This window comes from Pteronotus mesoamericanus, unplaced genomic scaffold, assembly GCF_021234165.1.
Source record: "Pteronotus mesoamericanus isolate MK-2021 breed Mesoamerican mustached bat unplaced genomic scaffold, CSHL_Meso_final contig_702, whole genome shotgun sequence".
NCBI classification, from domain to species: domain Eukaryota; kingdom Metazoa; phylum Chordata; class Mammalia; order Chiroptera; family Mormoopidae; genus Pteronotus; species Pteronotus mesoamericanus.
Window position 1 is genome coordinate 4,714,075 of NW_026555239.1, and position 26,487 is coordinate 4,740,561.

Below are 26,487 nucleotides of genomic sequence, written 5' to 3' on the forward strand. Positions count from 1 at the left end.
AATTTAAGTCTCCGCGTGCGATGAGTGACAACCGTGTTGGGCGGGGCAGCCCTAGACCCTCGTGGGGAGAACGGGAAGCCGCGGGTTTGGGGGCGCGCGGGGTGCCCGACACATGCCACGCACGCGACGGCCCGTCCAGCAGCCCTCGGGGGCAGCGGGCGGCTGAGCTCAGATGGCTGTGCGCTTTCTCCGAGGCCGAGCGCTGGGCCCGCTCCGTCTGACCTCAGTGGCGGTCGGTCCCCTGTCTCCCGTCCCGGGGGCCGCACAGGTGGGAGGGAAATCCGGTCGGGTTGGGGACCGGGAAAAGTTTGAATTGAGAGGAGCGTTGAAGGAGGGGCAGTAGGCGGTGGGGGGGCAACGGCCCAGACTGGAGAGCGGTCCCTGCCAGCCCCGGGGGCGACGCGCGGGCGGGGGAGTCGGGGAATGTTCTGGAAACCTGATGTGCTGGGCCCTGTGAGATTCCTAGAGGCTCTCCGCCTGCAGGACTCCGCACAGAGGGCCTGTTCCGGCGATCGGCCAGCGTCCAGACCGTCCGCGAGATCCAGCGGCTCTACAACCAAGGTGAGCGGCCCCTCCCCCGAGCCGCCCGCCCGCCAGGGCCCGGAGCCCCCAGCTCTGTCCCCCAACCCCCAAACAGCCCGGGCCAGGGCAGCTGCTCAGGTGAGTCCCGTGCCCAGCTGGCGGGGGCAGGCGGCCTCATGGTGCCATCAGCCTTCAGGGCCTCTCCACGCAAACCAGGCGGACGGTGTCGGGAATGGGGCTGGGGAGGCTCCGCGGGGCAGCAGGGCCGCCTGGCTCAGCGCGGCTGCCGCAGCTGCCGGGGTGTTACCTGCGGGTGGGGAGACGCGGCGTCAGAGCTGAGCACGCTGTGGCGATGCTGGTAAAGCAGCTCACCTACAGGGAGGTTTCCCCGTCCTCAGGGCACCCTCGTCGTTTCCGTGGTCACCGGTTCACTCGTTAGGTGACAGGGCCGGTGCCTGGCATGGCTGGCCAGCCCTCCCCCCGCTGTGTGTGGGCTCCGGGACGCGGGAGCCAGGGCCCGGACCCCCGAGCGCTCTCTCCCTGGGCGGGACCAAGCCTCACAGCAGGGAAACCAGTGACGCCCCAGCCTCCGCCAGGCTCCCTGGAGAGGCGGGGCGGGCGGGGCGACAGCACCCCATTTCCAGAGAGGACAGAGTCACCGCCTGGGCACATTGCTCCAGCCTGAGGCTCTTCCCTCGGCGGGGTTAAAGCCTTTCTGCATCAGAGCCCATGGTGAGGCCGGAGTCCCCAGCCCAGAATCAGAACTCGGGTGCGTCCTGGCTGGTGCGGCTCAGTGGGCTGAGCGCCGGCCTGCAGACCAAAAGGTCCCCAGTTCAATTCCCAGTCAGGGCACAGGCCTGGGTTGCGGGCCAGGCCCCCAGTCGGGGGCGTGTGAGAGTCAACAGATTGATGCTTCTCTTCCTCTTTCCCCCGCCCTTCCCCTCTCTATAAAAGTAAATAAGTAAAGTCTTCGAAAGAGAGAGAGAGAGAGAAGAGTGATTAGATTTAAAACAAAACAGAGACTCAGGCGCCCGTGCTGTGTGCCCAGGCAAGCCCGTGAACTTCGACGACTATGGAGACGTCCACGTCCCTGCCGTGATCCTGAAGACCTTCCTGCGGGAGCTGCCCCAGCCGCTGCTGACCTTCAAAGCCTACGAGCAGATCCTGGGGATCACCAGTACGTGCCTGCCTGGGGGCCCCCCCGGGCGGTGCGGGGGGGCTGGGGTGGCAGGGGCCGCTGGGCCGGGCGGCAGGGAGGGCAAGGGCGAGCGGGCTGGTTCCTGGCACCCACACGGTGGCTTCGGGACAGTCAGCGGGAGGGTCCCTCCTGCTGGCTGGTGAGGGGTCTTTCCCGGAGGGGCCGTAGTGGGGGCTGGAGGTGGCCCCTGCACGGGGAGCCACGCTGGGACCGCCATTTGGGGGACGATGGGCTGAGGCTGGAGAGCTGAGTTCCAGGGCTGGGGGGACCCCCAGGTGTGCGGGTGCCTCGAAAGTAGTCACTTCACGGGCACTCCACATCCCTCTAAATGACCCAACAGCTCGTTTTCACGAAAGAATGGCTTTTACTGAAAAGCCAGCAAGAACGTTCCCAGTGGAGGACTTTGCGTCTTTCAGCTGGGGCTGCGTTTGCAAAGCCCGCAGTGCGCGTGGTGGCCTGGCCCGCGGTGCAGCGGGGTCGGCGCGCCTGCGGGCTGCGATGTGAGTGTGTGTGAGAGAGCACGCGTGTGAGTCGGCATGCGTGTGAGTGCGTGTGGGGCATGGGAGTGAACACGCGTGTGACTGGGTGCGCCTCTACGGCAGGAGCTTGGGGAACGCTTGTCAGCTGCTGAGCTTTGGCCTGTAGTTTACAGAGCTTGGTGGGGGTGTGGCTAAGAGGGACCTGGAGGGGGTCTCGGAACCGGGACAGCTGCATCCGGCCCCTGGCGGGTGTGGGGGCTGCGCTGCTGAGAATCCTACACGGGCCTGCAGGCTGAGAGCGGGTCAGCGCATGTCCTCTGTAACGGGCTGGGCGGTAAGTGCCTCCGGCTTTGGGGGCCAGTCCCCACTCAGTGACCGCTGCCACAGACTGCGTGTAAGGAACAGCGGGGCCCCGGGCTGCACTGAGCCCGTGCCTGGCCGAGTGTCCCGTGCGTGCGAGGTGGTGTGGCCCCCTGGGCGGCTGCAGCTGCGTGTCCCTTGTGAGGGAGGAGACGGAGCTGGAAGGAGACACCCGCGGGGCCACAAGGGAAGCAGGTGCCCCAGGCCAGCACGGGCGCTCTGTCCTCCCCCGCCCGCGCCTGCCCTCGGGGAGGACTCAGAAGCACCCCTGTGCCGTCGCAGGTGTGGAGAGCAGCCTGCGTGTGACCCGCTGCCGCCAGATCCTGCAGACCCTCCCGGAGCACAACTACGCTGTGCTCAGCTACCTCATGGGCTTCCTGCACGAGGTGGGTGGGCGGGGCGGCCTCTGGGGGAGGCCGTGCCGCTCAGTGACGCTCACGCAGCCCAGGGTCTGGGGTCACCCAGGCCCGCCTCTGCTGCCCCCTGGTGTCTACCGAGCAGGGGGTCCTGGAGGCAGGGGCTGTGTCCCCAGACCGTCTGACTGGGGAGCAGCGTGGTGGCAGCATGAGGTCACAGCCCTGGCTCCCAACCCAGCGCCCTTCCCGCCGCACAGGACGCGCGGGTCACCGCGTCTCCCACCTGTCCTCCAGGTGTCCCGGGAGAGCATCTTCAACAAGATGAACAGCTCCAACCTGGCCTGTGTCTTCGGGCTGAATTTAATCTGGCCGTCCCAGGGGGCCGCCTCCCTGAATGCGCTGGTGCCCCTGAACCTGTTCACCGAACTGCTGATCGAACACCATGGGAAGGTCTTCAGCGCCCAGGGAGCCCGCGGGGAGCCGGGCGCCGGCTCGGCAGGGCAGGAGAGCAGGGCGGCTGCTTCCCCAGAGGCCTCGCCATGCCCGGTGCACCTCGGTCCCCTGGCAACCGCCGGGAGCCTCCGCTAGTGCTGGAGGTGCCACCGTGAGGCCTGTCCGTCTGTGCACGGGCGTGTCTGTTACTTGGCCATTAAATGCCTTCTGGCGAACCTTCCTGTGGCAGTGCTGTGGCTGTGGTCCTCCAGCCCCTGCCCACGTTCCTCAGCTGTGGGTGGGGGTGAGGTGATGGCTCCGTCAGAATCCCAATTTGACGTGGCTTCACTGAAAATGGGTGTTTGTGGGCTGGGGCCATGTATCCGGCAGCCACAGTGACTGCAATGCTGTGTAACAAACAAACCGGCAACGTGCAACAGCAGCGTTTCTGGCCTGCTGTTGTCTGGCCAGCTGGGCGGCTCTGATCTGGCCGGGGCTTCAGGAGGCGGAGCGTGTTCCCGTCCTGGAGGCAGAGGGGTGGACGACCTCCTGGCTCTGGCTGCATCACACGGCTCGCAGCCCACTGGCCAAAGCCAGCTCATTGGCCAAGGCCGGATCACCGTGGGGCGGGGGGCTTGCCAAGTTATTCAGCACAGACGGTGCCTGGGAAGGCGGAGAGTCGGGGCGGTAAAGCAGGCGGCCTTCTGCAGGCCCCGGCCGTCCCATCAGGGAGGACGCCAGCCCTCTGAACATTCCTGGGGCGGGGGAGGTGGGGCGGGGTCACGGCGAGCCGAGAAGGCAGTCCCTGCAGCCACGAGACACGTCTCCCTGGGGGCGGGCAGCTCGTGTCCTCAGGGAGGGCGCGGTCGGAAGCCGAGGCCCGTCCCTCCGGCAGGGGTCAGAGGGCGACGGCGTGAGCGGTGCTGGGCCACAGGCTGGCGAGGAGGCTGCTGGGCCCTGCCAGGTGCCGCAGGTGGTGCCGGACGACCTTCCCCACGCGTCTCGTGAGCCTCGTGACAGCCGGGCTGGGCGGGTGACCTGGGCTGGGGTTTGAGGGGGCTTCAGTGACACCCCTCCTCCCGCCCGAGCTCAGAACATCGAGGGAGAGGGCGTCCACGGGCAGAGCCGCGTAGAGAACTGCATTAGATCCGTGGCCAAGGGCATTTGCTCAACCCACCGCCTGGTCCCTGCCCGGGAAGGTGGGGGCCAGAATTCACGGGCCCCAGGCAGCTGACCCCTGCGAAGGACGGTCTCACTGCCCCCGCAGCTGAGCCGGTGCGGAGGTTCCCTCCTCTCCCCAGGGGAGGGGTGACGTTGGGACAAGGGGCCGGGAGCCATTTCCCCGATGACGTTCCCGTGGGTACAGCTGGGTGTGGAGGCCCAGAGAAGGCTAGGGACTTGCTCAGAGTCACACAGCCTGTGAGCGCAGGGCTGGGGGACTCACCTTCACGAAGCTATGGGAGCCACAGAGGGGATCTGGCCTTCGCCTCCCCATCTGTACAAAGGGGGCGTTCACACTTCGTGCCCCCCCAGTTTGGAGCCTGCCGGCTCATGAACCCCAAGGCCTCGTGAAAATCGGCTCCCCTGCGCATTTGAGCACTTTAACCTCTGTGTGCCTGTTTCCCGTCTAAACAGCGGAACACCTGGTACAGCACTAAAATCGTTGCCACCACGCAGTATTTTGGATGTTTCCTGGTTGGACCAGAACCATCTAGATCTTTGGTTTAAAGCGGATTTTGGTCCCCCTAGATGGCCGTCCACATTCCTCAATCTGTACGGCCCACCAGGTGCCCTGGAGCCCCCAGACGTCCAGAGGCTCCAGCCCGGCCCACCCCGTGCCCACGCCCACACTGGCACGGGCTCCAGCGGGGAGCAGGGCGTCGGGCACCAACCGGGCCTGTGGATGGGAGCCTGTGTCCCGGGCTCCGCCCTCCAGCTCCCTGCGCCTCCCCTCGCCTCCCCTCCCCCCCCGGGCTTGTGGTCCCCGCCCATCCATTCCTCCTCACTGTCTTCTCTAGCTCACTGTTAACCCAAGCCAAGGCTAGAATTCTCTCTGGTGCATCTTGAAAAGAAGTGATTGTTTATTTCTTCTCAGCTGCACTACCAACCGTTTTTCTTTTCCCGCCGTGTGGGCGGTGTCTTGTCTCACACATTTGCGAACAACCCTGAAGCAGTGTCCGCGTTCTGTGGCAGGAAAAAAAATCTAAAACAAAAATGATGGCTCCCTCATGCACGCACCGCAGTGAGCGCCAAAATTAACGACATTAAATCAAGTCTCATGAATTATGCAGAAAGGTTTACGGCAGGATGCATGATTGTGAAATACATGCCTCAAATTTTTGATGCCGAGAGGCGGCCCGAGACGTTCTCCCGTGTCTGCTTTGGGAGCAGTCCCCTGGCTCACGACAACTGTGGAATCGTAGCTTCAGCCTGGTGTGGCCTCATCACCCCTCCCTGTGTCTAAGCACAGTGTCCCCATCACTTCGCAGAAGGAAGTGGCTACGGTGTTAATGCCTTGGAAACACACACAGCACCTTTCAGCTTAAAACAATGAAACGTGATGTGGAATGAGGACGCCAGGGTGTCCCTGTTGGCAGGACGTGCAGATAACTTGTCCAAGCCCTCGCTTTTGCAGAAAGAGATTTTAAGTGACTCCAGCAAGTCGCAGCCCACGGAACCCCTGCCACTGACGTCCGCAGGGAGCGGTTGAATCCTGTCCAGAACCTGAGAGGTGAAGCAAAGAAAGCAAGAGGTGGGGCTCCCCCAGAGAGAGGGAGCCGTCGCGGGGGCGGCCGGGACTGGGCGCCCCACTTCTGGGCCAGCACAGGCTCACAGCTGGGTGGCCCTGTCCAGGCAAGTCCTTTCGCCGGGCGGGGCAGGGGAGTTCCGAGCTGGAAGGCTCGGTGTGGGCTTCTGTCCGGCACCATGGGTGGTGGTCGGGCTCAGGGCTTCAAGCTTCTCCCCATTCGTACGGCGGGGAAGGCGGTGTGCGCGTTGCGATTCCATGTGCGTTAAAGCGCCTGCTCTACGCCAGGTGGTGCCCATTTCACAGTTTACGGAGAGAAGTCGGGCTCACCTGCTTTCAAGGGGCTTGTGGAGCAGCCGAGGAGAACATAAGCAAGGAGTTGCACAAGGTGTATGTTTTTAAAGATTTATTAATTTTTAGGGAAGGAGAAAGAGGAGGAGAGAAACATCCATGTGTGGCTGCCTCTCGCACACCCCCTACTGGGGGCCTGACCCGCAACCCAGGCCTGTGCCCTGACGGGGAATCGAACCGGTGACCCTTTGCTTTGCAAGCCAACACTCAGTCCGCTGAGGCACACCAGCCAGGGCGGTCTATGTTTTTAGAGCTAAAGCAGCGTGTGCAGGACAGAGGCAGGTGCAGGGAGGGAGGGAGGAGACAGAGCAGAGCAGTGCCTGGCACTGAGGGTGCTGGTCTACCCCCAGACACAGGGCCCGGGCCGGAAAGAAAGCAACTTCTGCTGTTGGTGTGATGACCAAAAGCTTTACTCTCCTTTATAAGAATAGCTGCTAGGGGAGGGGGACAGGAATTCAATGACCAGCTGTGAGAAACAAGAAAGCGAACCTCACTTGAAACTCAGCCACCCTTGGGTAACCACTGCTGAGGCTGGAAGGGTCGGGCACTTTCACAGGCCGCTGGTCGGGATGTGGATTGTTCCAGGCCCTTGGAAGGGGCGATTCAGCAAGCCGGTCAAGGCGGATGGAGCTGGTCGGCAACTGTATGTCTAGGTCAGCGGCCAGAAAGGTCGGTGCAGGGGTTGTCGCCAAGGTCAGCGGCCAGAAAGGTCGGTGCAGGGGTCGTCGCCACACGCTGAGCGAGGTCAGAACAGAGGGAGGCTGCCCTGCACACGCATTGGCAGGGGGAGGCGGGGAAGCTGGTGCCACAGCCGTGGGACTGAGCGGTGCGCCACGGTGGAAGCGAACCAGCCGTGCTTGTAGGTCTCACCGTGGCTCTGTCTCCAAGTCCTAGGCTGTGAAGGGGAGAATGCAGAACGAGAAACGCAGTGTGCCTTCACGGGTGAAACTAGAAACCCCCCCAATTCAATGTATGCGTCATGAATTAACCTGTATTTTTACATTTTGAACACTACACATAGAAAAAAGATTTTTAAGAAGCGGGTAAGAAAGCGGCGTACTGAATTCCTGAGGGAAAGGAGGAGCGATAGGCTCTAACTACGTCCGTAATGTTTAATAGATGTACAAAATATGGCTGAGTGTTCCACTTCCTACAGGACTTGACCTTTCCACAGACGACATCTGTGAGCCTTGGACAAAATATAGAACAAAGGTAAACAAATCAACGGTGACCTGAAGGCACTGGAGAGAGTGGCAACGAGGATACACACCCCAGGATGAGCTTCCGTTACATGGCTTTTACCCTGAGCCAGGCCAAAGCTGGCACTTCTGTTAGGGTGCCTCGATCTCCGGTAGAAAATGACAACCTTTTTGGTTCAAAGAGGAGAGGACAGGGTCTGGGACAACCGCAGCCACTAGAAAGGGAGTATAGCAACCCAGACAGGAGAAGCCAGAGAGGGAGGGTCTAAGTTTGTGCTCACGGTCCTGCCTGATCCCCCAGCCACACACAGGCAGGACAGACACCAGCTGTGGATTAAAAACAAACGAACAACTGAACTGAGGTTTGAGCTCCAAATGGACAGTTTACAATTTGAGACCATCTAAGTTAAATGCCTGCTAAAGCAAACAAACAAAACCCAACACTCTTCAGAGGAATGTAACAAAACCCAAGGTCTCTACAACACCGTATTCACTATGTCCAGGATACAAAAAAATCATTCATTATATAAACAAACAGGAAAATGTAACCCTCTCCAAAACAATACCACCCTTAAGGTGATGCAGATGTTGGAAACAGCAGTAGTCGAGGGTGTTAAAGTAGCTATTATATGCACCCTCAAGTCTGTAAAGGAAAGGCCTGGCTGGTGTGGCTTAGTCGATTGGGCACCAGCCTGTGAAACCAAGAGGTCATCAGTTCGATCCCCAGTCAGGGCACACGCCTGGGTTGCTGGCCAGGTCCCCAATAGAGGGTATGCAAGAGGCATGTTTCTCTCTCCCTCTCTTCCTCCCTCCCTTCCCCTCTAACATAAGTAGAATAAAGCATTTTTGAAAAAAGTCTATAAAGGAAAATACGCTTGTAGTAAATGAAAAGATAGAAAATCTCAGTAAAAAAAAAAAAAAAATTAAAAACCAAAGGGAAATCCAGAAAAGCAAAATACGATATCTGAAATTTTAAAAATACAAAAACACTGGTTGTATTTCATTGGAGAATGGAGGTGACATGAGTCACCTAGTTGAGGTGACCAATAGAAATTACCCAATCTGAAGGACAAATAATAAAAGCATTGAAAAAATATAACAGAGCCTCAGGGACCTGTGGGAAAATATAAAAATACGTATGAGGTCTGTCCAGAAGGTATGAAAAAACATATTTATTGAAGAAGACACAAAATACAAGAAACATTGTACACAGGACAATGACACCTCAGTCCCCTTCAAAGTAGGCGCCTTGAGAATTCACACAGTTCTGCCAATTGCCATCAGCTGCCCCGTTGTATTTTCCTGAACTTCGTTGGTGGTCTGAAATCGCTTCCCTTTCAAAGGTGATTTTAATTTTGGGAAATGTGAGAAGCCTCCAGAACAGGCCTGTGGTGCTTTGTCACAGCCACCGCCCCCTCCCAAACTGAGACTGTCCCAGCAGCACAGCCCTCGGGTGGGCATGTCCCCATTGACATGGTTGTGGGAACAGAGGGCACACAGAGGGTGGCCGTCGGCAGGGCCTGCATCCCTCCATCCCCAGAGGGCCCCCCACCAGGAGCTGGGCCGGTGGCCCGGGCAGAGGTGGGTGGAGCTATGACGAGAGGCTGGGTCAGCTGGAGTTGGGGGGAGAGGCCGGAGGGGTGGCCTTCCCCACCCCCGGGCTGTCCAGGCAAACGGCACAGGTCACCGGGGTGCTGGTTGGGCCGGTGAGGCCGAGGGGAGCAGACATCCTCACCCTGGGCCCCCCTTTCTAATGGCAGAGTTGTCCCATGGAGGAGAAGGGGGCGCTGAGGGTGCGTCTTCCGAGGGAGTTCCGCCCTGGTCAGGAGCCCGGGATGGCACGAGCGTCCCCAGACCCTGCCCTCTGGGCGGAGTGCGGTGGGCGGTGCCGGGGTTAGACGATCAGGGGCGGCCCACGCTCGCCCTAGCTGCCAGGACGTGAGCCGATTCCTCACCTCCCTGACCTCAGCGCTCTCATCCGTCCCATCACCACGGCGTCACAGGGCGGCAGGGACCTGGCAGCTGGCCTGGCACGAGTCCCGCCGCAGGGGGCCCCAGGCCCAGCAGCTCCGCCTGCAGGGGAAGCACCGGCAGAGTCCACCGCAGAGGCTGGAGACGGGAGTTGAGGGGCAGCAGCGTGGACAGGAAGCCAGGAGGCTGGGTGGAGCCGGCCTAGGAGTTCCAGAGGCCGGACGGGGCCGAACCCATCAAACTAATGGGACAGTATGTGGCTGACCCCTGCTGGGTGGGCTGTGTAACCCTGTCCCCACCCCTGGGTGTCTGTCAGAGACCCCCCAGCTCCAGGGGACAGTCCCTTTGTATTGGATCCCGCCCTATGGCCACAGCTGACCGTCCAGGGGCGCGCTCCTCACCCCGCCTGGCCAACCAGCAGTGTCTGGGGCCAGGGTCCGGGGGTGCAGCCTCTGAGTTTGGCTGCTCTCAAAAGACCACAGATTCCGTCTCGGGTGCTTGTGGGACAGTGTGTGCCACGCTGCGCGGGAAGCAGAAGAAGTGGGTGGTCGCTACCCGGAGGAGGAAAAAGCTAGGGCACAGTGTGGACGGCACCCTTGGGCTCCGCGTCGTCCTGTGGCCTGGTGGCTTTGTTACCAGCATCAATCATGGCTCTACAGGTGCGCCTGCCACGTCCTGGGGCGGGGTCAGCCTGTAGAGGGCGCCCGTGAGCTCCCGTCCCTCCCGCCGCCCGCCCCCGCAACCCCATCTGCTCCTGGAGGCCCCTTTGTTGAAGGCAAGCGAACAAAAACCACAGGGCTCTGCAATCATCAACCGAGTTTAATGCGTCGTACAGAAGGGCTACACGGGCATATTTAAGACGAACACTTCTCTCTATCCTTACTATCCACTGGACGGGCCCTCCTTGGTCCAAAAAAAGCTAAGTCTCAAGACACGTCAGCAGCTACCCCTCCCGGGTCCAACCGTTCAGATCCTCCCATTACAGTTTTTAAAAATTCAATTCAATCCATCCAGGAAGAAAACAAAGCAAAAGAAAGGAATCTGAAGACATTTACATCGCAAGCCACGCGGTAATGCATAATTGGCGTCTCGAGTAACCAATATATAAGACATGTGTCCCACAGTTCACTTTGTTCATCAATAAAAGAATATAAAAATCTTGTTCAACCCAGTGTTACGTGTATTAAAATAGATCTGTATCGTACAGCACAGTTTCTCCCGGAGTCGTGAAAATGGCAGAGGGGGCCAGGGCCGTCTGTGGGACTGGGCCAGCCTCCCTGCTCTGCACGTCTGCGTGCGTGCGTGCGTGCGTGCGTGCGCGTGCGGGCCTGGGGCTGTGCTCGCGCCCGCACACGTGTGTTCAACGCAATTCGGCACCGTGTGATAGGCTGGGGGTGGGAGCCCCGTGGCTCCCGCGTGCTTATCGGTTGTGCTAAGTCCTGCAGGACAGGAGAAGCTGGTGGGCGTGACGAGTGGGCACAGCCCACCCCGGGGCGCAGGAGCCCTCCCTCTAAGACAGCGAGGGCACCCTCAACTCTCAAGGAGCCGGCCGGACGGGGGACTCTGGGGTCTCCAAAGGCCAAGCCCTGCCGACTCCACCACCCACCCTGGAGGTCTCCAGTCTCGCAGCCCCCCCGGAGGGCGTTCCCATTCGAACACTGCAGCAGAGACCACTGTGAGCAGGAAAAGACGTCCTTAGGCGACCCCCCCCCCTTCACATTAAATATCTTACAATAAAAACGCCCTACAAAAATGGAAGGTTATTTTTTTGGCATAGTGTCTGTACTGGCAAGAAACAGGGAGTGGAATACTGGATCGGCTCTTCGGAAGGAGAGAATAAAAGGCTTCAGTCGCAAGTTGAATGGTTCAACCCGAAGTAGAACACCTGCCCAATGCCGCCTCCGCACGGCTGCGGCTCCGTCTTGCCGGACACTCCGTGAGAAAAATACATCAATAGCAAAATGAGTCCAAAGCATCCGCAAGAGGAAGGAGACGCCTGTTGAGGGCGCCCCGGGACTTTGGGGACGGTGGCACTGGCAGGGAATACGGCAGCGTCCCCTTGGAACACAGGCCGCCCACAATTTCAAGTCAAACAGCTGCAATTTTTAACGCTAATAATACTGACAGAAGGGCCTGGGGTTCTGGAAAGGCACCCGAGGGCCCAGGCGTGGGCCCCCCGTGAGGAATGGGCCTGGAGTCCTACCTAGATTCGCTACCCACTTCTGTCCAACTACCTGTACTACTCAGCTACGTCTGCCTTCCTGGCTCCCTCCCCACAGGATGCTGGATGGGCGCTGGCCCTGGGCACGGGGTGCCCTGGCCCCTCCACACCTCTGCACAGGGCCGTGGGGAGCGCCGGGCTAGACTCCGGAGCCGATGGTGCGCCCCACCTGGCTTCCGTGTGTCCAGCCTGAACCCGAAGGGGGCAGGGCTCCACCCCCGCCCCTCCCGGGGCCAGGACTAGGACTCTGACCCAGCGCCACCTCCCCCTTTCCCCTGTCTCTTCCTGTCTGGTTTTGTTTAGTCTGAAAATCATGGGGTTTGTGAATTAAGGCTGACAGAACCCTCAGGTCTTGTGAGCAGGGTCCCTGTGACTTTCCGCGGGTGGGGAGATGGGTCCCTCGGGGTCAGTTGTGCCCCTGGGGGTGCTGGAGGGCAGAGTGCACGGCTGCTGCTGAGGGCTTGGTCCAGGGCCCCGCCAGCAGCGGGGCGGCGCTGGTGGTCGTCATGGTGACCTGGAGCATCTGTTCACCCTGTATCAGTCTCAGGAGGGCCCGCAGACGGTCCAGGGACGACTGGGTGCCCCTCTGCCGGGCCAACAGGCTCGTCTTAAGCTCCAGGCATTTCTGTCAGGGCAGAGGGGGAAGGGAGAGAAGGGTCTCAGAATCCGAGGGTGCAGGCAGCAGCCGGCCCTCCTCCCTGCCCCCAAAGCCCCTCCCTCCCGCGGCGGAGCCCGGAGAGAAACCAGCCAGAGAGCCTCGCAAAAACCAGGTGGCAGTGAAAAACGGAATTAAACAGCAGCCATACACACACAGGAGACGCTTGTTTTAGATTTGGGGCCAGAAGTAACGTGGCTTGTGCAGAAGCGTGGGGACCTCCTGCTCGCGGCTGCCACGCGCCGGCCCGGCCTCATCTGACTCAGCCACGGCAGCCAAGTCTCTGCTCTTTCTCCTGCAGCCTGAGTTCCCGTCCGTTCCCAGCCTTTACAGACGGAGCTAAGGGCCGACGCATCGAGTCAAAGCTAGTCTTCTGCGAAGGCCAATAGCTTAAAATCCCCGAGACTGCCCGACACTCTAACATAGGAAGAAACAGAGCCTCGTCATACTACGTGTAAAGAGTTTTACCAGGGCCTGGCACCGCTGTTACCACCACCACCACCATCACCACCACCATCTCCTGGGGCCTCAGGAACCGGGCCACGTCGCTTCGGACCCACACCCTGCGGACCTGGGGCAGCCCCTCGCCCACGCCGCCCACGCCGCCCCCGCCGGCGCACCTTCACCGCCGAGGCCAGGCGCCGGTCCCGCTCCTCCAGCTGCCGGTGCTCGCTCTGCAGCTCGCTGCCTCTCTGCAGCAGCTTCTGCTTCTCCTCTTCTTTGACTAGAGAGAGGGCCAGGCCCCGCCGAGGAGGGCGGGTCAGCAGAGAGCACCCGGGACCCGTGCCCACGGGCCGCGCCTCCTGCAGCAGCCCGTGGCCCGTGCGGGGTGTACGGGGGCTGGGACGCCGCCCTCCCGCCGCCCCTGCCCTGCACACAGGACCAGCCCCAGAGGCAGGGTTGGAGGGGCGGGCAGCGCCCTTTCCCGCACCCTACCTGTCTTGTGGGTGACGTAGGAGTGCACGATGGCCAGCATCCCGGTCCAGGGCACACCTTCGTCTTTCTTTAAGGCCTGGAGGGCAGAGGGGAGGTGAGCCAGCCATGCCGGGGGTCTGTGCCCGCACACGCGTGATCTCTCTGGGCCACAGGCCCCGCAGCCGTGGCCGGGGGACGGGGCCACCCCCGGCTTGGGTGCTGGCTCACAGAGGCCGCTCCGCGGGGCCGGGACCTGCGTACCCCCAGGGCCTCACGCAGTGCCCGCCAGGAGCAGAGGCAAATTCTTCTTGAACAAGTGAATAAAGAAATGACCACCGTCTTATTCCCGCAGCCCGGGCACAAACCAGGGGCCCAGTGAGCCTCCGCCATCACGCCGGGGAGGGAAGCCGCCTCGTCCCCTCCGCGCCCTCGAAGAGCTGTGGCTCCCGGGCAGCGACAGTGCAGGGGCTGGCAGCGCCCCCAGGGGCGGCCCCACAGCGAACCGCAGCCGCCGCATCTCTAATCCCGGGGGGGCAGGATGCACCCCAGTTAGTGGTTTTTGAAACAAAGATGAACATACAAGTAGCATGTCCTGCAGAAAAGCATACTTCTTAAAAAAAAGGTTGACTTATTTTTAGAGAGAGGGGAAGGGAGGGAGAGAGACATCAATGTGAGGGCAACAGCCATCGGTTGCTTCTCGGAGGAGGCCCGACCGGGCGCCAAACCTGCAACCGAGGCACGTGCTCTGACGGGGAATGGAACCCACAACCTTTGCACTCAAGGCGCAGCCCCCCGCCCGCCCCGCCCTTCAGGCCCGGCAGCACGCGGGCCTCGCTGCCCTGCCACGGAGGGGCGCGCGGCTGCTCCGGCTGCTCCGGCGGCTGTTCGTCGCGTCCTCACTGCCGTCCTTTCGGCCTGGGGGGCTCTGGCGCTCAGAGGCTGAGCCCCTAAGTCGGACAGCTGCGGCGGGGCAGCCGTGCTCAGCCCCCGCCAGCGGGCGGTCTTCAGTCAGCACCGCCCGGGGCCCTGTCGGGGCAGCGGTGCTGCTCCACGGGACAGTGCCCACGGCGCACCATGGGGGCTGAGAAAGCCCGTTCTGCAGCCAGCCCCGCCTCTCGCCCGTCTCTGCCTCCGCGGGGACCTGCCTCCCTCCCGGCCCTGGCCGCAAGGAAGCCCATACCTTCTGCTGGCACTTGGGGCACAGCCACACGCCCTTGGGGGCTGTCTTGAGGGGCGGGTCCAGGCAGCCCAGGTGGTAGGCCCCGGGGCAGGCGCCACAGGGCTGCAGGTGGGCACCGCGCTTGCAGGCGGTGCAGTGCTCATCGTGGGCGATCTCGTGCTGAAAAAGAAGGGCAGCGGGAGGTGAGGGGTCTCCAGGCAGCTGCCAGCACCTGCTTGTCACCCAGCCAGGTGCTTCAGCAGCTCGGGGGAAGGGGTGAGCCCCAACCCGGCCGGGCGGAGCAGCAGGATTCTGGGGCACCCGCAGGCACATCGGCTAGCGTCACTGAGTGTTACCGTTGGGAAGGGGTTCTGCTGTGTGGCCTAAGAGCACCTCGGTCTAACCCGTCGTCCCCATCGTCCTGGGTGGGCTGCTGCACACATCTGTGTCCATGCCCGTAACGTGTGCTGACACCTGCCCCACGGTGGCTGGGAGGGCTCAACAGGACAAGGCACACAGAGTACCATCTGGGGAGGAACCCAGGGAAGGGCAGCTTTCCCTTTCTTCAGAATGATTATCTACAGAGTCATCATCATTGGGTTGTTTGGTCTCTGCTTACACACCTCCATGGACGGGCACCTCACTACCTTTTAAGCCCCGGCTACACTGTGGGCAGCCCTGAGAGCGAGGAGCCTCCTGTGACCTGCACAGTCTGCACGATCTCCTGCCACCCGACTGAAACCCCTTTCCCTGCACATTACGTCTGTTCTCCAGCCACAGGTCTGCCCCTTCCACCTTCACATTTGGAAAGGACCGGAGGGCTGTCACCTGGGATGGCCCACGCCATGACGACAAGAGATCCCAAGGCTGTCTCTGAAGGAGGCCTCAGACCCTGTCCTCGCTTCTCGTTTCTGTTCAAGGGCGCAGGGATGGCGAGCCCCTTGCCCAGGTGACGCCGTGAGCTGGGGTGGGGCTGGCACCCGGGGCTCCTGCCTGGAACCCAGGCCCTCAAGCACTGCAGGCTCTGTGGGTGCAGGCCTCAGGCTCGAGGCGTGTCCCGTCCCCACGCCTGCACGGGCCAGGCAGACGGTGGCTGCGGGCCAGCGCCGCCAGGCCGCTCACCGGAGTTTACGTCTGTCACCTACCGTTGCCCAGCAGCTTGACCGCTACGGGCACATATGGGGCGGGCACTCTTAGAACTAGATCTGACACTTGGTGAAGAAAAACACTGACTAATTTCTGAGCCAGGCCCTCAAATGAGGTCGTGACCCGCCTGTCTGGGAAGCAGAGACAGGCGTGGGCATGAGAGGTGGGGCTCACAGCACCGCAGAGAAGCAGGCGTGCGGGCACCGCCGCGCCCCACCCCTCGGGGGGCAGGGAGGGCAGCTCCGTGCAGGGTGACGCTGGGAGGCTGGGCGGCACCCGGGACATTGTGGCTCCCAGGGTCCCCGCGTCCCCGGCACCAGGCACGGAGGGCTCCGGCTTGAACCTGTCGGTCGCGCCCTGCAGCGGTGCCCGACCGCTAAGCAGGCTGGACGGGGCCTGGGTGCCCACACTCACGCCAGGGCCGGAGCCCCACGGCCTCTGCTCCGCTCCCAGACGGCAGGGCCCTGGGGAGGCCCGGCCTGGACTGCGGAAAGCACGCCCCACCCCCGGTAGGAAGAGGGGACACGTACCTTCCAGCAGGGGTCCTCATTGGCTAGCACAGGGAAGAAGGGCGTAGAACACGTTAGTGGGCGTGTGGGGAGCACCAGCCAGGACGGGCGTCCTCGAGGCCCAGAGTGACCCGGTTCTCCCCCAGGGCGCGATGGGGGTCAGGGTCCCTGGCCTGGTCGCGGCCGGAGCCCACATGGACCAGGCTCGGGAGGGGCCCCGAGTCCCTGCGGACCACAGCGGGGGGCCCGTGGAGGGAACCTTCGCTCCAGGGAGAAGGAGTGATTTATTGGCAGCTCTTTTTTTTGGCTTTTGGCTGCAACCTCCTCTCGCTTTAGTAAGTGATGTCAAGCCACACATTTTAATGGTCAGACCAGTCTGCAAAGGCCACCGGCCAGCAGGAAGGACAGCTTCGAGTGTACACAGCTCTCAGCGGTTTACAGTGCGGTCACATTCGCTGCTGCCACCCCCATGCCACTGCCCCCGCTCAGAGAGGCAGGTGCTGGTGTGGGCTGGTTTTATCTATCGACTTTTTTTTTTTTTCAAGAGAGAGAGAAGGAAAGAGGGAGAGAGAGAAACATCAATTCGTTGTTCCATGTAGCCATGCATTCATTGGTTGCTTCTTGTTGGTGCCCTCACCAGATATTGAACCCGCACCCTCGGTACATCAGGACAACGCTCTAACCAACTGGGCTCCGTGGTCCTGTGGGCTGATTTTAAACATCAGTAAACCACGACCCAAGGAAGTGACATGACATGTTAAAATCCACCGAGTCCCAAGTCATTTCCTGCCCTTAAGACTACTTGCTTTTTTCTTTTTTTAACTTATTTTTACAGAGGGGGAGGGAGGAGAAAAAGGAGAGAAACATCAATGCGTGGTTGCCTCTTGCGCGCCCCCTACTGGGTACCTGGCCCACAACCCAGGCACATGCCCTGACTGGGGATCGAACTGGCGACCCCTTGGTTCACAGGCCAGGGCTCAATCTGCTGAGCTGCACCAGCCAGGGCTGTTTTTTTCTAATTGAAGATAAAAGGCAACCGCCTGGTCATAGTTGCAGATGCACCGTTGTAGTGGCAGATGCATCGCGGATGTCGTATTTGTGGATACTGTATTTGTGGATGTTGGTGTCTTGGACCCGGCGACCCTGCAGGGGCCGGGGCTGGCAAAGAGGAGCGGGGTCCGTGCACCCTGGGGTGAAGGCCTCGGGCCAGGTCCCAGCATCCAGCGCTGGATGCCCAGCGAGCGCCCTGTCACACAGAAGGACCCCGAAGCCTGGCGGGGAGGTCTGGCCCAGGCCGCGCGGCTCTGACCATGCAGGGAGTCAGAGGCAGGGCCGGTCTGAGGACCCCAGCCCCCTCCCGGCCCCCTCCCGGCCCAGGGCAGGCACAGGCGGGCGTGTGAGGCGCCAGGCGCCACCAGGTGGGCCGGCTGCCCGGGCGTGTGTGCGGGGTGGGGCGGGGAGGCTGGGATTCTCTCCACTGCTCTCCCGGGCACACTGCCCTCACCCTGACCCAGCTCAGTGCTGTGGTGGGTGGATCCTGCCACAGTGGCCTTCGGCACCACAGACCCTGGTCCTGCTCAGGGTCATACCCGGGGGCGGAACAGAGCGGGCAGCCTGGGCCTGGGCCTTGTGTGTGACCCTCCCCGGTGCTCCTGCTCAGCCTCAGTTTCTGCCCCGTCCCACGGGGGCGCCCTCCCCGGCCCTCCTCTCGGAAGCAGGGGGAGGCCGAGGGCCCAGGGTGGGCCGGGAACTCGGGCCAGGCACGGAGGGCCGCCGAAGCCCCGCCCCACAGCCGCCCCGGTCTGTGGCTTACCTCGCGCTGTGAGAAACAGGGGGCTGTTGAGATAGTTGGACGCCAGCCGCTTCCTCTGCAGGGGACAGAAAACAAGACCAAACCACCGTTGCACGGAGCCTCCTCAGGCTACAACCCCTGCCCAGGACCCACCCGGACAAGCCCCGCCCCCCCAGGCTCTGGGCTGCGGCTGGACACCCACGACGGGGGCAGAAACGACTGACGCAGGCGACGCAGGGGAGCGGACGGACGCGTCGGCAGGGGCAGGTCAGCAAAGGCTCTGCCCCTCACTTGGGGGGACGTGTCAGGGCCCCACACTGGGGCAAATCTGTGGCAGAGCTGACAGCTGGCTCCCCGTCTGCCACCTCCTGTGCCTCCCTCTTCAGCTGGCTCTGGAGTCAGGCGGGGAAACGAGGGGCGTTACCAATGAGCTCCGTAAGCCCCCCTTCCGGCACGTGGCCCCGGGAGCGTTGGTGCCAGGCAGGGTGTGGGCCTTGAGCCCGAGCATCATGGGCAGACGGAAGCTCCTGGTACATTCCAGGAAAGTGGCCCTACGCCTCACAGGCCACACTGGTGGCTTTGGCTATGATTGTTCAGAAAGACTGAGAGCTACGTGTTCGGCTTGAAACCTGTCTTCTGGGTACGGGCGGGGACCCAAGGAAGGGCTGCTCTGAGGCTACGTATGTGACCAAGGTCTCACGGCTTTGCGTTGGCTCCTGATCTGCTCATCAGGTGACCTCTGGTCCCAGCCAGACTCCGGAGACCAGAGCGGAGAGACAGTTTCGTCAGTGACCACAGCAAAGGGGACAGGGACCTTATCCAACCAACAGAGGACTCGCCGTCCCCAGGCTCAGGGTGAGAAACAGCTCCGCGACATTCTTACAAACGGGACACAGTGCACAGGGCACCCTGTCTCAGGGCCAGGGCTGCCGTCCCTCCCAGCTGAGTCCCCATTCGCAAGACGTGGATTAAGGACAACTGGCTCAGACAGACCAGTGCCCGGGGAGGTGCGCGCGGGCGTTTCTGGACGCGCCCCCTGCCCCTGCAGAGCCGTGCTGGCCACTGGCCGTGAGAGCTGAGTCTGGAACGTACCAGTCATTGGCCTCTGGGGACATCATTCTGCTTCAGAGGGCTGTCCCCTGCTTTGGACTTTGGAGCCCTAAAAATTTGCTTCTAGCCTGCGGGACAATCCCAGGGTGCCGCTCCGCGCGCCTGTGACTGGGAGACGTGCCTGCTAACCCGGGAGAACCGGGAAGCCGACGCGCCCCGCAGCCCAGTGTGAGGAACACAGCCGACGTCCTGCTCTCTGCCTGGGCCTCTCGGCTGACTCTGAACTTGGGGGTGAATAAGGCCGTGAGCTGCCGTGGCCGCCCAGCGCCCGCGGGCCGCCCGCCGTCCGGCGCAGCGGCAGCACTCACCTCCGTCTCCAGGAGGCCACTGTAGGCGGGGTTGGCTGTGCTTCTCCGCTTCCGCTCCTGGCGTTTGCTCTGGATCTCTGCAAGGCACACGCGGCGGCGACTGGATCCTCGCTGCCCCGGGAAGCCCGCGAACGCCCGCCCGCCCTACCCCTCATGTGGGCCAGCCCCGGCCCAGCCCACACGCGGGGACCTTACCTTCCAAGTGCTCCGTGGTGACCAGGCCTAGTGCTACCATGAAGGCGATTTTCTGAGGGAAGGAAGCAGAGGCGTGTGAGCTTGGCTTCCTTCGTTCATTCATTCAACAAACACGTGCTAAACACCTACTTAGGCGGCCTGCGTATCTATTTTGGGTTCCCTAATTTTAACCGAATGGCCTTTTTGTGGCCCCAAGACCCCATCCGAGGCCCCACAGTATTTGACTGAGTCATCGCGCCTCCTGGGCCCCCCAGGCCCTGAGGGCTTCTCGGCCGTTCCTTGTCTGGACCCCGTGCAGTGGAGGGGAGGGCCTGGCGGGGGTTCTGGAGGGCGTCCCTCCGCTGGGGCCCGACTGGTGCCCGTCCCGGGGTCCCGGCGGGGCTGTGGGCTTGGGGAGGACACGGCGGGGAGGCGCCCTCTCATCACATCCTATCAGGGCGCGTGCTGTCCACGTGACAGATCGCTGTGACGGCGACCTTCAATCTTCTGCCCTTCCGTTCCGTCGTCTCTGAGAGGAAGTCACTGTGCACGGCCACCTACACTTTAAAAAATGGGCATGTCGTAGAATTTGTCACTGTTTTCCCACGCAGCATTCGGAGGTTTGAATCTTGACAAGATTCTGAGGTTACAGAGCAAATTCACTGTTTTATTTCAGTGCCTCCGTTTCATGTTCTGCATCTAGATATTGGATCCACTTGGGAGTTATCTGAAATGAGAATGACTGAGCACATTTACTGGGACGACGCTGAAATTATAAATTAACTTAGGGCACAGTGATGACTTTGAAATACTACATTTTCCTACCGAAAGCACAGTGGGCCTCCCTTTCTTTTTCTTTTGGCCTCGGGGATTTTAAACTCTCAAGCGGGTGTTGAAGTTTTCACCATCCTCATTCCGAGGCACCTGACCTTCCTGCTGCCCCGTAAACGGGCTGTAAAGCTTCCAACAGGCGGCCGGCCCCGGGGCGTCTGTGCGTGGCTACCGTGCCCACGGCCGCGCCAGCACCCCGCTGCCTGAGGGGGCCCTGTGTCGGTTCTCTTGGGTTTTCTACCATTTCAAACAGCGGCTCTCCATCCTCCTTTCTAATTTTTACTACCAGGCTGTTAAAAACATTTCCCCTCCACTTGTCAGCAGTAAAGGATATTCTTTGGTTCGTGTAAAGTCCTAACGACGACACGCAAGACCGTCTGACAGCTGAGTCCCCCGCCCCCTCCTCTCCCCTTCTCTCCGCTGGGTCTTTGACGCGTTATCAGCGCAGGTGATACTTAAAACCGCCCCCATGCCCTTATCCCGCCTCGGTTTTTCTCTGCAGTTAATTATGGGGCGCCTGCCTCGGGACAGGTGCCCAAGTGGCCCCAGCGGGCCCATGGTGGACCGGGGCCGATTCTCATCGATGGCTCCTGAGAGTCCGTCTCCCGAGTTCTTGGCAGAGCTAACACTGCTTGGTAGCCTTTCAACGTGAAGGCCCACTTGGCTGGATAGAAAGCCCTCACCCTTCCTGTCCTCAGGATCTTGCCGTTGTTGCCTGGCGGTGTCCTCAGGTCCACAGCTGCGCGGACAAGTCCGAAGCCAGTCACGGCTCTCCGTCTAAAGTCACTCGATCGTGTCTGCCTGGGCGCCAAGCGGACCTTTCGCTTCCATTAAGTCAGTGACTCTCCTGGGTTGTGTCTCCAGGGTGACTGCCCATCTCCCCTGCTACTCAGTGTGTTCGTTCGACATGTGAATTAGTCCTGATTTTGGTAACCTTTTCTTGAATTATGTTTAAAAAACACGGAAGCATCACCACACCAAAGGAAGTGGGCCCCATGCGACTGAATCCTGTAAGAGGGGAGCCCGCGTGAACGCAAGGCTGATGGAATGACAAAGGCGGCTGCACAGGGGCCGCACCGGGAATCCTGGGGCCCGGCAGCTTCTGCCGACTGGCACCAATCCAGGCTGCGGTGAAGGGCCACCTGGTTTCAATGACACTCCTGGCCCGGTGGCTGCTGGAATCCCCAGTGACTGGCAGCCACATCACTGGCCTGATCTGCGAAGACTGGGGTGGGCGAATACCAGGACCCAGAGGCCTGTGCCGCTGCCTCCGGGTTCCCCACTCAGGAGGTAACTGCACGCTCACCCGAGGACAGGTAACAGGTAGGTCACAGCAGCCAACTGCCTACCCTACTGTGGCCTAATTCACATCGGGGCACCGTGGGAGTTTGAGTGGATTTATTCTGATCCATCATCCTGGTGGTCTCGCCAGGCTCCTGTTATCCACCTGTTGTACCTTCTTTGCTTGTCTTAGTAGGTATCACTGTCTAATATTCAAAAACTCATTTGTTTTGTTTTGTGTACTTTTCTCACTTCTGCCTCTTTTGTTTCTTGCTGTGTCTTCTGCTGTGTCTACGGTATACTCTGTTCATCCAGTTATGTGTTTATTTCTGTATTATTTTTTCCTAAATACTTCTAGCTCACGTTTCATGGTCTCCAATACTTTGGCCATTTAGCCGCCTCTCCCCAAGTTCTTGTGTTTTGGCTTGTCGTACCCTGAGTAGGGATTCATTATTATTTTCAGGTGGTCATCCTTTCTACTTCCTCTCCTGTCTTCTTGAAAAAAAAATCCCACATTCACCTCCTTTTCCTCTGCTGATTTGGAAATTACAGGGGGCATTTTACTACTTGTAGCAATTAGCCTAGATGTTTGAAGCACATGTTCTTAACTATACATTTTTCTAACAAAGTCTAAGGTTACTTATTTCTATCTTTCCCCAACACAACACCAACCGTAGCAGATTCTAACTCCTTCCAAAACATCACCAACCAACGTGCTATTGTTGCAGCCTAGGCTTGAGTAAATCAGCTGCCGCCAACGATGGCCGTGCTGTGGCTTCTCATGCCTGCTTCCCGGGCTCCCCAGTCTCCTCGCTAAAGCCCAGCTCTTTTTCACGGGTGGTTTGTCGGGGATAGAAATCTTAGTCCTCCTACGTCTAAAACGTCTGTGCTTGGCCCTGGCTCTTGAAAAATGACTTCAGTGTGTGTGAAACCCTGAGTGGGCAGCCACTCTCTCAGCAGTTGGTGGATGCTGCTCCGTGGTCTCTGGCCGCCGCTGGGGGCCCACGGCGCGCCGGCCATCCCGTGGTGGTGACCTGCGGCTCTGCCCTAGCAGTTTCCATGACTCCTCCTTTATATCTTTGGACACAGACGTCTAGCCTTCTAGGTTTATTCTTAGTCATCTACCCGACAGGTGGAGACGACTTTTGATCTAAGAACTCACGCCAACGCTCTCCAATCCTAGCAAACGTTTAGCTTCGTTCTTCAATTACTGCTTCTCCCCCTCCCCCCACATTCTCCCGCGAGATGAAAGCAGGGGCTTCCCTGCCCTCCTGTTTCCTACCTGCTTTTATGTATAAACGTATCTTCGACCTTGGCCACGCTGTGCAACACCTGCAGTGCCGCTTCCAAAGCGCTCGCGGTCTCGCGCACCCTGTCTGGTGCGGTGTCTTTATTCCCACTAGTCATCATGTTTTTCATTAGCAGATTTTCAAATAATTTTTATATTCATCTGTTCTTGTTTTATTTTCATGATTTTTTTGCTTCACTATTCCTTTGTATATCATTCCCTTCCAAACTTCTAAACATCCTTATTTAAAGGTCGCTGTGAGAGTATTCCATGAAATTAGCTTCATCTTGAATAAATTCAGGTTTCAAGTGCAGATTTTTATTGATCATCATCCTTAGCATTAGGTCTCTTCACGTGTTTTAGAATTGTGTCTACAGACTCATTTTGGGTATAACTCTTTTTTCTGTTCATTTTATTTTTTTCACATATTCTCCCTCCTGCTTAGCCTTCCCTCACAAGTTTGCAATTGCCTCGCCCCCCACCCACTCCGCCAGGTGTGGCCCCAGGCTCCGATGGGCTTCCGGACAGGCAGCGAAGCCTGGTCCCGCTCCTCTCCCCCCCGAAGAGCTTTGGGGACGCGCTGCCCACGCGTGCCGCCTCCCAGGGCCCCTCGCCCGGCTCTCCGCCTGGAGCCCAGGCCTGGGTCCCGCTCCTCTCTCCCCCGAAGAGCTTTGGGGACCCGCTGCCCACGCGTGCCGCCTCCCAGGGCCCCTCGCCCGGCTCTCCGCCTGGAGCCCAGGCCTGGGTCCTGCTCCTCTCTCCCCCGAAGAGCTTTGGGGACGCGCTGCCCACGCGTGCCGCCTCCCAGGGCCCCTCGCCCGGCTCTCCGCCTGGAGCCCAGGCCTGGGTCCTGCTCCTCTCCCCCCCGAAGAGCTTTGGGGACGCGCTGCCCACGCGTGCCGCCTCCCAGGGCCCCTCGCCCGGCTCTCCGCCTGGAGCCCAGGCCTGGGTCCCGCTCCTCTCCCCCCGAAGAGCTTTGGGGACGCGCTGCCCACGCGTGCCGCCTCCCAGGGCCCCTCGCCCGGCTCTCCGCCTGGAGCCCAGGCCTGGGTCCCGCTCCTCTCTCCCCCGAAGAGCTTTGGGGACGCGCTGCCCACGCGTGCCGCCTCCCAGGGCCCCTCGCCCGGCTCTCCGCCTGGAGCCCAGGCCTGGGTCCCGCTCCTCTCCCCCCCGAAGAGCTTTGGGGACGCGCTGCCCACGCGTGCCGCCTCCCAGGGCCCCTCGCCCGGCTCTCCGCCTGGAGCCCAGGCCTGGGTCCTGCACACAGCAGCGCACGGCTCTGCCTTGGTCTCTGCCTACGTTTTATCTGTTGTTACTGTGGCTTCACAGCTGATGGGGACCCCCAACAGGCATCCCGATGGGACGCGCTTTGGTGAACTCCAAGAAGGGGATGAGCTGGTGGGTTGTGAATTCTGGAAAGATCGTTCGAGCTGCAGTCAGGGAGGACCCAGTCTAGGGGCAGGGAGACCAGAACGCAAGGAGACGAGGCCCTGGCAGCAGGGGTGCGTGGAGGGATGGAGCGTCTGTGGCGTAGGGCCGGCCCAGGAGCAGCGGGGCTGGGCTGCGGGCAGGCCGCGCACAAGGCCGGGCCCTCTCTGGCTGGCTCTCTGCGGGACATAGGGTGCTCAGAGGGTGGCCGGCTCGGTCGGATGCCGACGAGACCAGGGTAATGGGCAGCGCAGAGAAGGCCGCAGCTGTCCTGAATCCCCAGGCCTTGGGACAGGAAGGAGCAGCAGAGCCCGGTCGGGGGCCAGGAGCCTGCAGTGGCACGCGCGGCCCGCCTGTGGGCCTCAGTCTCCACATCAAACAGATGCGCGTGGCACTTCCTGCCCTGCCTCGCCGACAAGGAGAGAAGGAGCGGGTGCATATGAGCACTGAGGCCTCAGGGGCGATTTGGGGTGACTTCCCGTGTCTGTGCCAAGCCTCAGGCGGGCACTGTCACTTCCTGTGCCCGGGCTTCAGCTCTCCGCCCACCTCATGGGGCTGCCGTGGGGGGCTCGGAACACGCACAGTGTGGGACCCTGACCCTCTGGAATCTCTTAGAGGAGCAGGGGCCCTCAGGGGTGAGGGTGACCCCTGGGAAGGGGAGGAATGGGGACCCTTTCACACTGATAGTCAGTATTTGGAGGACAGGCTGGGAGCCACCTGCAGGGAAACCAGCGAACGAGGGAGCCCAGGACAGGGGTCAGCCTCTCCGTGACTGTCCCGAGCAGCTCAGCGTCGGCCCCAGTCCTGGCCCCACTTGGCACGACCAAGGTGCAGGAGGCCAGCCTGGCTCAGGGCTTAGGCTGCTGGGAGCGGGTGCCTGGGGCAGCTCCCACCTCTGGCGGGTGCTCTTCTGAGCCTCAGTTTCCCTCTCTGTACGAGAGGTTCGCAGCCGTCTCCAGCGCGCAGGCTGCTCCCGGCGAGGGCTTGCCCTGACCCACGCGAGCTCCACCCGGCTGGCTGCGTGTGCTCTCGGGACCCCGGAGCTAGTGAAACGCCCTCCTGTGAAGCCTGGGCATCCCCTTCCCGTCCCTGCGCTGCTGCAGTGCCGCCAGGCGACCACCAGGCTGGCCTGACGGCCTGTGGCACTGGGAGCCCAACTGCCACCACCCGAAGCCCCCTTTACAGCTGAGCCTTCCGGACACCAACCAAAGTTCCTTTACAAAACTCCACGTCCCCACCCAGCGCCTGGGACCACCGACGGGCTCCTGTGACGCCGCTCCGGGGCCACGGCCGCTCCGGCTGCCCGTGCGCCTAACCTGGGCTGTTCACAGACAGGTCTGAAGGCCGTCGCTACTGCTCCGAGCCCTTTGGAAAAAGCTTCCAACCCGGACCCGCGTGGCTCAGTGGGTCGGGCATCGTCCTGCAGACCAAAAGGTAGCCACTCAATTCCAGCTGATGGCACAGGCCTGTGTTGCGGGCCAGGTCCCCATTGGGGGCGTGTGAGAGGCAACCGATCGATGTTTGTCCCCCTCTTTCTCCCTCCCTTTCCACCTCTTTAAAAATAAATAAGTAAACTATTTAAAAAATTAAAAAATAAGAACTTTGGTGAGGACTTCGACCCGGGGTGCGCTGTAACAGTAAGTTCTATTTAAGCCATTACACACAGCTATGCTAATTATGTACTTAGATGTAATTATGCTAATTGTATAAGTGCACGATAATCGACTAAGATAACTTTGAGAGAACAAAGAATCCACCCAGAAAACCCTCCCGAAGGTTCAGGGTGTGACAAGACCCCACGGGGGACAGAGGGGAGCTTGTGGGAGCCCTGGGCTTTGAGCCAGAGCCAGACCTCACCATGCACATAGCAGGTGCTCACACGCTGCCATGGAACGGCACTGTCTGTCTTGAGACAAAACTGTGCCAGGGGCCACTGAGGATACTTGGCGCCACACCAGCCTCGGGGAGGGGCCGACTCTATGAAGCCCAGCAGGCTTCTTGGGCACACAAAGGACAATGATCAAGTCACCATGCTGCTCAAGCCGCGCCACAGGTC

General features: G+C 60.9%; 2 protein-coding genes across 3 annotated transcripts in view; one reads left to right on the forward strand and one right to left on the reverse strand.

Annotated features, from left to right (window-relative positions):
• The window catches only part of ARHGAP8 (Rho GTPase activating protein 8), a 38,304-nt gene extending 34,801 nt beyond the window's left edge, over window positions 1–3,503 (forward strand). The window contains exons 10-13 of the mRNA XM_054582581.1: window positions 484–561; window positions 1,571–1,699; window positions 2,842–2,945; window positions 3,210–3,503. Of these exons, the coding sequence (XP_054438556.1) occupies window positions 484–561; window positions 1,571–1,699; window positions 2,842–2,945; window positions 3,210–3,503 (605 nt within the window). The remainder of the gene's footprint in view (window positions 1–483; window positions 562–1,570; window positions 1,700–2,841; window positions 2,946–3,209) is intronic.
• An 8,738-nt stretch (window positions 3,504–12,241) lies between these two features.
• The window catches only part of PHF21B (PHD finger protein 21B), a 61,949-nt gene continuing 47,703 nt past the window's right edge, over window positions 12,242–26,487 (reverse strand). For both annotated transcript variants that reach the window (XM_054582584.1, XM_054582585.1), the window contains exons 6-13: window positions 19,625–19,676; window positions 19,430–19,506; window positions 18,033–18,087; window positions 16,241–16,263; window positions 14,586–14,744; window positions 13,427–13,502; window positions 13,111–13,214; window positions 12,242–12,460 (exon numbers count right to left, since the gene is read on the reverse strand). In XM_054582584.1, coding sequence (XP_054438559.1) covers window positions 12,242–12,460; window positions 13,111–13,214; window positions 13,427–13,502; window positions 14,586–14,744; window positions 16,241–16,263; window positions 18,033–18,087; window positions 19,430–19,506; window positions 19,625–19,676 — 765 coding nt within the window. The remainder of the gene's footprint in view (window positions 12,461–13,110; window positions 13,215–13,426; window positions 13,503–14,585; window positions 14,745–16,240; window positions 16,264–18,032; window positions 18,088–19,429; window positions 19,507–19,624; window positions 19,677–26,487) is intronic.